Raw genomic sequence first — 12590 nt, 5'->3', positions numbered from 1 at the left:
GAACCTACTTCAAGGATTGAACTCCTTGCAGCAGACTTTCTTCCCTTCCCTCCTTGGTGTTGCTCCTCAAACATGCTCCTGAGGCAGAAGCTGTTGTCTGAGGAGAATGTAGTGATGTCTGCCAGTTTGTCATCAGGCAAATTAAGCTGTGTCAGCCAAGTGTGTATTTATGTAATCAGTGGTTTTCTCTACATTACTGCCTTTCTTGGATCTTGCAAATGTGTCTGCTATGAATCCCCCAGACATGCTGAATTCCTTTGGCAAATCTGAAGTTTGAGAGAAGAGTTTGACTTTTTTCTTCCTCCTCCCTTTTAATGCAATTCATTTCCTTGGACTCCTTCAGGGAAAATTCAGCTGTTCAGGTGGGAGGTGGCTTTAGACAGCAACTGGAAGTTGCCTGTGCCCTGTCACGCTGGTTTTTTTATGAACACACATGTCCCTTGAGTATTGACTATTCTGTTGAAACAAATCATACATTTTCCAGAAATTGTGTATTTTTCTGATTATAAAGCATCTTGACTCTATTTTTCTGAACTTGGAAAGAGAGTGTTGAGACTGGCAATTTGTAATTTTGTCTGTTTTGAATATTATTAAATACAATGGAAAAGGCAGTTCAGTAAGGTAATATTCCCTGAAGTATAATTACTGATTTTGTTTGTAATTTTGAGGGCTTTTGGGTAACTTGCTTTACAGGAGAGTTATTTCAAAGTGCTGGACTGTCTTAAGAAGTCTTTTCTAGGACATAACTTATAAAAACAAAAAGTCTTTGTCTCTCTGTTATATTCCCTAAATTTGGCATAGTCCTCAGATTAGATAAGGAACTAGTATGTTTAAAAACAAACAAAAAAAAATCTAGGGATAACAACAGTCAGACTAATAACGATTGGTAATGCCTCAGTTTTCTTCAGATTGCTACTCCTGTTCTCTTGAATCATGATCTATAAGCAAGTTATGTATTGGTGTGATTACTGCAGTCTTAAACAAGATAACAGAAGTGGAATATTTTTTAGAAGCAGAAAAATTGTTATTGTGATATTCTTTAAGAACATGCAGGATAGAAATTCTAGCACTTGTGAATATTTCTGAGAAAATTCACAATGAATGTTATCTTACTAAAAAATAATTTTAGGTGTTATCATGCAGTTGCTTGAGTACCACCAGGGGTGTGGTGTTGTGTGTTGTGTCTTAATCTGTCACATTCCCCAAAACAATTTTTTTTAATTTCATATTTAATTCTCCTATCCCACAAAACTGAGGACAAATTCTCCAGATTTTAAAAAAAAATACTATATTCTAGATATAATATTATATCTTTTATTTCTGATGTCCTGATTTGTGCTTGGTCTTTGGGCTGGAGAAATAACTGGTGTTTAGAAAGCTCTGTATGTTTCAAAGACATCCTTGCAGTTTCTGTGGCAAGCTGCCAGTTGCTAGCCATTTTTTCTGCTCTAGACAAGTCTTTTCAGTTTCTCTTCCCAGTGTTTTCTAGACAATTTACTTAATTTATGGTGTTAAGAAATGCTCTGTAGATGTTGTGAGCCCCTCAGCCACCGTGAATAATTCATTAATAAATCACAAACTGAAATCATTTGCACAAATTTTCAAACTATTCTTCTATTTTAACAAATTCTAACAGAAGATAGAGCTGTAGCTGTCAGACATTTGGCACTGCTCTGGAAGTTTTGTGTGGATAGTGGAACTCTGACTAGTTCAGAGTTAGGAGAAAAAGATGTGTTTCTATCTAACTAGGTTGTTATACTTGAAGATGTCAAATAATTATAGGTTTAAAACCACCCCATATTATTTCACTTCTCACATTATTTTTTTTCTTTTAAAGTCTAGGGACTCCATCAAGTTGGATGACCTGAAGGCAGAGGTGTCCCCAAGAATTTCAGCAGAAGACCTGATTGACTTGTGTGAGTTGACAGGACCTAGTCATTCCAAAACACCTGTAAAGAAAACAAAGCCTAGCAAGCCAAAGCTGCTGGTGGTGGACATCCGTAACAGCGAAGAGTATCCTTCAGTTATGAGTGCCAGTCTTGCTAAATCCTGCTTGTGTCAATTGCCTGCTCATTGTCTGTAGACTGATGTGTTAGAATGGTACATAATGGAAAGAGAGGGATCTGGTGGAGGTGGAGTGAAAGAGCTGAAGGCCAGGGGGGTTTCAGCATGGAGAGGCCTAGTTTGCAGAGCAGAGGACAAATGTTTTTTTCCCTTCCATTTTAAGTTGTGGGTTTAGTGAAATCACTTTGTACCAGTAGCACAAGTGCTTTAATGCTACATTTTTCTTTATAAGAGGTGTCATCAGCAGGTCTTCCCCATTTAATGTGACCAATATTTTGGGAAGGTGAGAGTCTTTCCAATTAAATGGAAGGGAGGCAGAGAAGATGTGATCCCTCATGTGCTTTGCCAGTCCCTCAGTGGAAAACTGATTCCTATTGAGTGCCTTCTAGCTATGTCAGGTAATGCAAACATGTAGCCATCCTAACTTAAGTCCTCTAGTAGCTGATAATCAGAAAATACATAATATTATATACATACATAATAAAGGTGTTTTGGAGCTGTATTTTTACCAGGGGCACTACCCTGTCTTCACCTTACACATATGTTGCATTTCAAGTTACAGTTCTTTTCATAAGACATATTTTTTTTTAATCTTTGTGTTTGTTTTTTTCCTGAAACAGGGTAGTTGAAGGACTGGGATTATTTGCATTTTGGAAGGGGTAGTCCTTCTTAAAGATGTTTTGGTATGTTTGAAGTTTGTAGTAGACTAAAACGTGCTGCCCTTTAAATAATAGCTGGAGTGATATCCTAACACCATCTGGTATTAACAGTGCCATTAACAGGAAGTGCCATTAAAAAGGCAGCTGGGTAGGTAGTAAAATTGCCCTGGAGTGTACTGGTTGGTATATCATTTGCAGAAGAAAATATCTGATGTGTAGAAAGTTATCAAATTGTCAGCAGTTGTGAATATACATGGGAAACCTTAAGAATACTGCATTCAGTGGCCTGTTCATTCTCGCAATAAGGAAACAGGCTTTGTGTTTGTCACAAAATTTCAACAAACTAGGATAGGATCAGACAGTATGTTTCTGTGGTGTGTGTTTTAAAATGTGACAGACCACTGTGAGGTGTTTCAAAAATATGATCATTTTGTGTATTTTAGTTTTGGTCTTTTTCACCATGTATGTCTGTCATGCTAAACTTTGCTCTCACTTCGTTTTCTTGTTACTTTGAGACAAGCATGAGAGATCTTCCAACACATATCAAACATGATTCCTATTTCATAATATGACCCACATGAAAGCTGAGGGATCGTTTTATAAGGAATCTCATGTTGCAAGGGCAAGAGCTACCAGCCCTCTTTCCCAGGAGACAGCTTGGTAACAGAAGGCTTTCCAATGAAAAGCTGCTAGACACAAAGCACTGTTTCAGTTGGCCAGCAATTCTTCTAAGGCTTATTTCATTAAGCATGTTAACAGATATATTGGCAGTCTTCCATTCATGTTTTGAAAGTTATAGCTGAATATTTATGGTCTCTCAGTCTGTAGCACAAAATCCTGGCCTTTTTGTTAATTGTCCTAGCAATTAGAACTTTTTATTAAATATTAGGTCATGTTTCTCTAAGTGTACTCAGTAATTTAAGTAACTAAATTTGTCCAAAGTTATTTTCTGTCTAAATCATGATCATTTCAGAATATGATCAATAGCAGTGGGAGTTATGTGGTTATAAATGGGGTTGGGGAAATGGGATTGGCACAGAGGAGTAATGGAGGGATATAATTTTCCCATTCAAAATAGAAATAAACTGACAACATTAATGAATGGTGCATGATCATCTTTTGTTCTTTCAGATGTTTTTACATAGCCATGCTTTTCCCACACAATAACAATGATGATCTTAAAACTAAAACTGTTACATAAATAATGAAAAACGAATGCTACTATTACTCTAAATCAGTTAAATCTTACCCCCATTTAAGGCAGCTCCTTTATTTAATTCCTATTAAATTCTGGGATTTAATTATAAATTTAACTAGCTTTCTGCAAGTACAGTAATAGATTGACTAATGTCAATATTTGGCATTGTGTATAATTTTGTAGAACTTTGCTGTTTCCCACCACTTCAAAGCTGTTTTTGCTTATTGCTGGGGAAGGGGAATATTCCAGGCATTTGTGTACAGTCCATAAAAGTAATTCAGAGTTTTGTCAAGGTCATAGTGCATTTTCAAATTTATAAAAAGCTAGGTAGTAGTAGTCCAACTTAATTTTTATTTAAGAGACCTTCACATTCAATACTTGTTTATAAAATCTCATTGAATGATCATCCTCTGAAACTAAAGGACAGCTAACTATGATGTCTCAGAGTTGTTTGCTTTTCTCAGTACCCATTACACACTTGCTTTTAGTTGGATTGCAGATAATATACATGGTGCTCATTGTCTGGGAATCTGAGGTCATATACATTAGAATTTCAATTTGGATCAAAATACTAGAGGACTTGTGGGAGTTGACAGGAAGTTTGAGGACATTTCCTGATAATCCCTGTTTAGTTTTGGTTCTCATTTTAAATACTTCATTCTTTTTGTATAAAATGCCTCTAGAAGAGGTGCTCCAGCTGCTTATTGGTATTTGGCTCCTCTTAGCAGACTAGAGTTGAAGTGAAATCCATAAAATTAGGTATAACGGGGATATTGGCTCTTTAGCAATAAGTATTTAATTTTGAATATCATTTTCTGTAGTGCTGTGCTGTGTCCTTCTTTGAACCAAACAGCTCTTCATTCTGTGCTTGCTTTCATATGTAGTGTCAGAGGGTTTTTCTCCAAATGAGTAAACATTAAAGAGGTTTGTCAAAATACTGTACCACAAAAGACCAATGGTGTTGTATCATGGCAGCCAGGATGAAGAGTAGGTTCATCCTGCAGTTATTCATGCACCACAGGTTTCTCTGCCTTTCAGACCTCCTTAACTGATCCTCCGAAGCTTTAACCGTGGCCACATTTCTGGCAGCATCAATGTCCCTTTTGCATCAGCATTTACCACAGAAGGGGATCTCATCCAGTGCCCAGCAACTGCCACTCTGCAGAGCTTTAAAGGAAGAGTTGTAGTGATTGTAGGAAATGCAGTGAAGAACACAGCTGCTGTAAGTATATTGCTGTAATGTGTATTTTAATCCTCAGAGATACATCAATAGCCTGCATATGGCAGTAATAAAATAAATGCTAGATTAGAATTCAGAATAAACTCTAAATTTAGGTTAGAATTTTGTGTATGATGACAGGATTTGGGGTGATGTTTTTGTTGTTGCTCATTTCTGCTTCTAGACAAGGGCATTTCCCTTCAGGTGGTCCACATCTGAGAAGGCTCATGTTTTGAAATGCAGTTGCTTAATATTATCTTCTTCAGCTTTAAAATCTTTATTGTTGTCATGTCAGAAAAGTGACATTGACACTTCTAATGTGCATCAGTAAGAGCTTTCAAAATTGGCTAGCAATTACTTTTTGTGGAGTTTAGAAGGACACACAAGGCGAGTTGAATGGGGACAGAAACATTTTGAAGTGCAATGGAAATATGATATAATTCATATTCCTACTAGTAAGAAACAATGTAAAGCCCAGTTTTTTAGAATCACTTGTTCCTGCAGTTGTGCTTAGTCAAGGCGAGAATGATCCTCACTAGTAACTTTTATATGATATATTTATTGTTGGTGCCACTAGCTAGACAGGAAGAATATTCAAACTTGTCTGCTCCTTTCTAGAATTAAATGTTTGATGGTGTTGAGAACTGCTAGACTAACACATGAAAGTGCATAAATATTTCTTTCACTATACTTCTCTCAGATGAAGGAAAGTTATCCCTTTTTTTTCAGAGACTCTTAATTATGGTTTACCTTTAGTTCACCCATTTCTTAAGCCTTTACACAAAGAACATGAACTGTAACCCTGATATGACAAGGAGGGCTGTGGCTCATTAAAAGTTGTCATGTCAGGAACAGCAGAAGCATCAGCCCAACACATGATGTCCATTTAATACCTGTAGGGAGTTGTAAGTAGATGGAGAAATCACCTTTATTAACGTGCGTTTCATCGTTTAGAAAATGAACTTGTGATATGTATCAGGTTTCTTAAATCGTAACAGAGATGGCATGGAAAAGACTGTAAACCACCTCTCACATAGTTTCAGTAATGGGTATCTAGGTTTTTGTGTGAATCCAGGTGAGTTCATTTTTTTTTTAATGTTTCAAAATTTTTGAAACAAACATGAAATGTTTCCTTTGCTGTGCAGCTGAAGAAATCTTGCTGTGTGCTTAGTAAGTGTAAGTACTTCAGTCATGTGGGAGGTGCTGTCTTATCCTCTAAACCCAGATTTTCTGCAGCCAAGACAACGTTGACCCGGGATTGTCAATATTATAGCTTTCCATAAGAAGAAATGCTGCTTTGCCTTTTGATTTGCTTTTAGAGTTCTTGAAATCCTAACTAAAGAGTTTTGAGCTTTAAGTAGCAAAAAAATACTGGATTGACCAGTTTGACCACAAATTAATTCAATACTAAAGCCTAAAAACTGGTTGGGACTCACCACATCTATCACACCCTTAAAGTACATATAAAACCAGCTTCAATGTGACTGTGTATATAAAACCTTTTGTGTATATTTTTTTAAGGCCAGTCTCAGTTTTACTCTGCACAGCCTTACAGAACTGTCTGCCACTCTTCACGCCCAAGCTGTGTAGATCAAGGCTTGACAAGAGCAATAGTTACTACCTTTTAAATTTTACTAGGTAATCCAATCATAGGAAAAAACTTAAAAGTGAGTGCATGGAAGCAAAACCAATTTTTGTCCATATTATAAGATGCTCAACTTTAAATGTATATTTTCTAAACAGAGGTATGTATTTCCAGATGAAATGGGATGAGCCAAAAATTGTACCTTCTGCCATAAAGAATTTTTCGGAAGTGTTCACTGATATTTACTGTACTAAAAATTTGAAGATTGGCGCTGCTATATGTTTAGTTTAAATTTATATAGGACTGAGAGGCAGATGTAAGTGTGGAAGAAACACTAATTGTCTATGGGGCTGTTTATAATTAGAAGGTTGAATCTTCCAGTTGTGCTTCATATGAACAGCTTACTTGGGATCACTTAAAAATAACTTAAAAAGCAAAGTGCCGTATACTGAACAGACCTGTTGCAAAAGTTTTTTTGCACTTCATTTCTGTTTCTGTTTGTTGCATTTGATTCAGTGCCACATGATGAAAAATTTAAATTGGAAAGAAAATGTCTTGAGTGCTGTCTAGAGTATGAGATGTGAGAAAACGGAAAACTTCACCATAGCACTGTTCCAGCAAGAGGATAAGGAAGTCAGCAGTGCCTCATAGTGCCTCTGGATCTGACAGGTCTGGCTGTAGTCAAACACTTCCTTAGTACGGAATTAAAACAGGGTAATCCTGCATGGTAAACCATTGATGGTATTAACCCTGAAAGTTAAATTAATATATTGGCTGATGTACAGAAGTCTTACTGGCTGCACCATTAGCAGCATTAAGATATTGAAAAAGAGGTATTGTGTGGTGGTGTTTGGTTCACACTTTTCTGGAGAATATTCCTTCCTTTAGGCTGCTTTTCGCTTGGTGCCAGCCTTTCTTCTAGGTTTTTCTGGAGACTCGTTAACAGAGCAGATATTTGTTTGTCTCTGAAAACAGCAGGAGACCTCCACATAAAGAGCATTATTTTGGAGTTCATCAATCAGATTCTATTTTGATGTTTAACTTTCAGGTACGTTGAGTTGAATTCTCCTTTCCAACTTCCACAGATAGTTAAGTACCTTGTAAATTCCATTATGGACGAGGATCATTACAGTTGGGAATATAATAGTTAAAAGGGCAGTAAGTGTTCAACTTATTAGTAGGTTATCAGTAGCTTCTTTTTTAGTCTAGGATAAATAACATGTCTCCTGATTTTTGTCACTTTCAAAGTCAGAGATAACAGCAAGTGAAAGGTGGATTATAGTTATGCATATGTAGGACAGGGATTATTTTGTGTCTTTTTATGGAAAGGTGACATTACTTCATCTTCCCTCCTTCAGTCAGCTTTGAGGTGCTAAGCCATTATCTGTTTCCATTTCAAACTTTTGTCTATACTACTGCAATGGCTGAATTTAAAACAGGAGAAATACCTTACCTGACACTAAATCATTCTCTAGCAATTTAATTTTGACAGTGTCACACTTTTGCTTCTGTCACATGGTTGATTAGTAAATGTGTTTCCCCCAATGATTTAATAGATGTGCTTTATTGTCAGCTAAATGGTGTAACAGAATAAAATATACAGGACACTTTAATCAGTCTAATAATTAGCAACTTATTTATGTTTTGCTTGGAAGAAGACAGATAAGCTGTAAGTCAAAGCTTAAAAAACATCTGCGTTTATAGCTGGGAAATAAATTCTAAATTGTAAATTCTAATTGCTACATCGATTACTTTTTGTCTAGATAAGTTATGCTGCTATAAATATATTGTCTAGACAACTTCTATAAGTTACTGAAGCAAAGTAGTCATTCTTACTGCATTGCAATAGCTAATAGATAAAATACATTCATTTTCTCCAAAACTAAGACAAGAAGTTCTGATTTTCCATGAGATTTTTCTGACCCTTTTCTAGGCAAGAGGGATGGGGTCAAATTCAGAATTCTTTTTGTATAACATATTCTTAGCTTGGAAAAAAAATTTTTTTATTTCTATATGAAAAGAGCACACAGCATTTTCTCTCTCCCAGGACACTGTCAAAAATGCATTTCTTCTTATTTGAAGACTGAGACACATAGGTTTAGGTGTCTGGTTACTACTGAATTTGTGTGCTTTTATTGTCATCTTCCCCGGGCCTTTTTAAAAGCCCTTACCAAAGAAGCAAGTCCTTGCATGATTTCTTTGTTTATAAACTTGTCTTAAAACCACAAATTGATACCTGTGAAGCTTCCAAGGGTGATCTGAAGATTAGGTATTGCACAGAATACTAAAGGATCAGTGCTTCTAAAGACAAATATATTTATTTGGAAGGGCCTAATGAAATTTCTTGAGTGCAAGTAAACAGAAATTAGGCAATAAACTTCCGGACATGTTTCCACTCTACATCTTTTAGACTGTTTCCCTGTAAATAGTTTCTGGAGAAAAGTGACTGAACAATTGGAATTGGAAAACTCTTCTCTTTGCAGGGTTGGAGGGGCCCCTTATGATTCCCTGAATGGCTCCTTCATGTTTGTTTTGTTAAGGCCCTATTCTTCCATCTGCATTCAGACTCGGAGCCTCCTTGTTGCCTTTACAGAGGAAGAGATTAAGCTTGTATTTTAAAAAGTTTGAAACATTTTAGTTAATCAGCAACAATCCTTCTGGTTGTAACTCTCCCCAGTACATGGCTAAGTCTCCATTATTTCATTCCATAAATTTAGCCCATTTTATTATTGTAACATGTGTAATGTATGCATGCTTTCCTTCACAGAGAGAAAGCAGCTCTGCTGCTGCTGCCAGCTCTTCACACAGCCCAAGAGAGACACTTGGGCTGCCAGCCAGGAGTTGTGTTGTGCTGTTGTAACTCTGCCCCTGACCCTGGCTTTGGTTGGTGTGCACTGAATGCTCCAGGTATAGCAGGGATGACCTAAATCTCTCACTGTTCCAGCCAGGTGTGAAAGAGGAAGGGAGAAAATGCCAGATCTTAGGGACAGAATCTGAGTGTTCCTTATCCTCTGAAGCAAGTGCCAAGGAAAACAGGCTAATTCTAGAACTCCAAAATAGTTCTCTTTTTTTATGTTTTACTGAGACTGATGGTAGCAGTCATTGCATATTTCAGTTGTTATTTGATGTAGTTGTTTGACCTCTCTGTGTGCCTTACTACGCAGAGGTTTGGATGCTTCTGGAATGAGGAATCGTGGAGTCCTTGGCTTTACCTATGGAAATACATCTGAGAGATGCTGGGAAGCAGCATGTCAGCTCTTTTCAATCATCTGGGAAATCTCTGAGGACAGGAAAGGTGGGAGAATGGGGAACCTATATCTCAGAATGGTGCTGTCAGGTTCCAGGGTTTCTCCAGACATCTGTCTTGGTTGTGGTTTTAGTGTTTGTGGACTACACCTCTGAAAGAGTTCTCTTGTCCTTGATGGAGCTTGCATGGATTGATTAAGTTGTAACCATGTTGCTTAGAGCTACTGCATTACAACAGAATTTTCACTTTCTGGGGCTGTTTCTCAGTTCTGAGACAGAGTTTTGTGTTTCCTGATATTCCAGTTCAGAGAATCTGAAATAGTGATAACTGGAATAGAGATGGTAATGAACTATAAATATTTGTTACAGGTTCAGGACCTTGTGTAAGGATATACCAGGCAGAATGGAGCTGATGAATTTGGCAATTACAATATCCATGCTGCTTGTCTGGTGCAATGTTGTTTTGATTTTCTCTTAGCTGTGTCTGAACCAGCCTTTGAATAGGATGGACTGACTGACTGCTGCAGGAGGGTTTGAGTAGAAACTGAACAAAACTTGCAGTTTAGGTAGTGCTAGGAAAAAGCACTACCTAAATCTACTACAAATCCCAAAGAAATGTTTTTCATTATCAAATACTTCTTTGACCAATTTTCAAGATTTAGGGCAACCCATAGACTTGGGGGAGGAGGTAGAATCTTTCACAAAGACTCTTCCTTTTTTTTATACCCAGGCCAGCTGTTATGCCTCTTTTCAAAATTACATATTTCTGTTCCCTAACAGCTTTTTTATTTTTTGTCGAGTGAAAAATTGAATAGTTTTCTTTCTGTATTTTCTGTATTTTACATTCCATTTGTCTATAATGTATGCACTGCATTTATTTTGCTCAGTATAAATTAACTGTGTTACAACAGCTAAATATCTGTGACTGACTTTAATTTTCAACTTACTTTCAGGTGGATTTTTTTTTACTCTGTGTTATTTCTAGGTGGAAAATTTAAAATACAGGTGTTTAAAATCAATCACTTGAAGAAATTTGAGTGTTTACTCTTTCATTCTCTGTAAAACTTATTCTAAAACCAGCTATTAAATATCTGTTTGTTTAGGCTTATTTTCAAATCTTTACATGTAAGTCCCTTAAGCTACTGCTGTGTTTTTGTACTGATGGAATGAAAAGTGTTCCCTTTTGGACAGGTCTACATATAGAGAATTTTCTGTTGATCTTGTTAAAACAGTTGGTTCTGTGTTCCACCCCTCCCACCCCCTAGTATGTGTTTGCACCAAGTTGTCCTTTGTGTGTTTTGTTGGGGTTTTTTTTAACTTCCATTCAGTTTATGGTAATACTACAATCCACAGCTAGGTACTGTTTTGTTGATAAGAAAGGTTTTAGATTCCTATCTTTTCCATGGTGTTAAAGTGTTGTTTCATTTATCTGGAACCCTTTTATACAAGAAGTAGCTGTCTAAAAATAATCTTGTGTGCTGGACACTGTACTTGTGTTGTGCAACATGGAGAGTGTTGTATAAAAAGTTGCAGACTGATCACTTTGACTGCTGAAGTTTCAGAGAGGTGTAGGTGAGCTCTTGGTCTGGAATCACACAGCAAAATAGACTGTAGTTCCTGAGAGGTTTGTGTAGCATGAGTTTATAAATGAAATCTAGAAATAATCTTGTGAAAATGAATGAATACTACAAAATTTGGTTGATATCTTGCCTCCAACATCTATTTTCCTTCTGACTCTTTCAGAGCGTGCTGTTAATATTTATACCATGGCAACGCTTGTCACAGCAATCTTTTTTGGTATTCTGGTGCAGTATGTTACTCCTCCTTCCCTCCCAGCGTGCCCTTTAATTACAGCCTGTCACAAAAATGTCTGAGAAAGTGAATAATGTGTACATAGCAGCCCTCCTGGCTGGCCCAAAGGCTGCTGAGACTGGGGCTGCTCAAGCTGTTGTGTCTTACACTCTGTGCTGCAGACAGCCTGAAAACCTGACGTGCCTGGCATAAGACATGCAGCACTTGAAAGCTGTTGTTTTGCAGCTTGGAACAGGGTAGTAGAAACATTTTGATAAATTCTCCAATGTGCAGATCATTAAGGTTCTTGATGGTGCTTAAAGGAGCAGTCCTGTTATGCTGTTTTTATTGAGAGCATCACCAAGGCAGGGTAAAATATTTAATATTTGCCCAAATTTTGGTATGATTTTGCTGTAATCTTGTCTGTCTTTGAAAGCCTGACTTTTTGTATCTGCATGAAGAGTCTTAGCTGACTACTTTCAAATGCAAATTGCAACTTTCTGGCTCAGTTTTGCTCACCAAGAAGGATGTTTTCTGTGGAATTGATGGATGCATTAGTTAATAGAGGAGCTGTGTTTCCAAAGTCTTCCGCAAAGTCATCATATAGTAGTCATTAAACAAGTTTCTCACTTATTTATCCTTTCATATGTAATATTTGCTGTGAAAGCAGCAAGAGTTTCAATTTGGAAGTTTGGTTTAAACATAAAATGCAACCAGGGAAAACACAGTAACTGAACTTGGGAATCTCATTTTGAGGAAAGGCCACCTGAAGCAGAAAGTAAAAAGCTTAAAGTCTTGTAGTATGCCTTGAAGCCTTTCCTCAGATAG

The 12590-nt window shown here is 37.0% G+C and overlaps 1 protein-coding gene across 14 annotated transcripts in view; it reads left to right on the top strand.

Annotated features, from left to right (window-relative positions):
• The window catches only part of TBCK (TBC1 domain containing kinase), an 88428-nt gene that overhangs the window by 71668 nt on the left and 4170 nt on the right, over positions 1-12590 (top strand). For 6 of the 14 annotated variants that reach the window (XM_015623935.2, XM_015623937.3, XM_015623934.3 and 3 more), the window contains 2 exons: positions 1838-2013; positions 4984-5143. In XM_015623935.2, the coding sequence (XP_015479421.1) occupies positions 1838-2013; positions 4984-5143 (336 nt within the window). The other 8 variants (XM_033513722.1, XM_033513721.1, XM_033513725.1 and 5 more) reach the window with 7 other exon arrangements.

The sequence above is a fragment of the Parus major genome, chromosome 4 (assembly GCF_001522545.3).
Source record: "Parus major isolate Abel chromosome 4, Parus_major1.1, whole genome shotgun sequence".
NCBI classification, from domain to species: Eukaryota; Metazoa; Chordata; class Aves; order Passeriformes; family Paridae; genus Parus; species Parus major.
The sequence above is the reverse complement of the archived record's forward strand: the minus strand, read 5'-3'. Positions and strand labels throughout refer to the sequence as shown.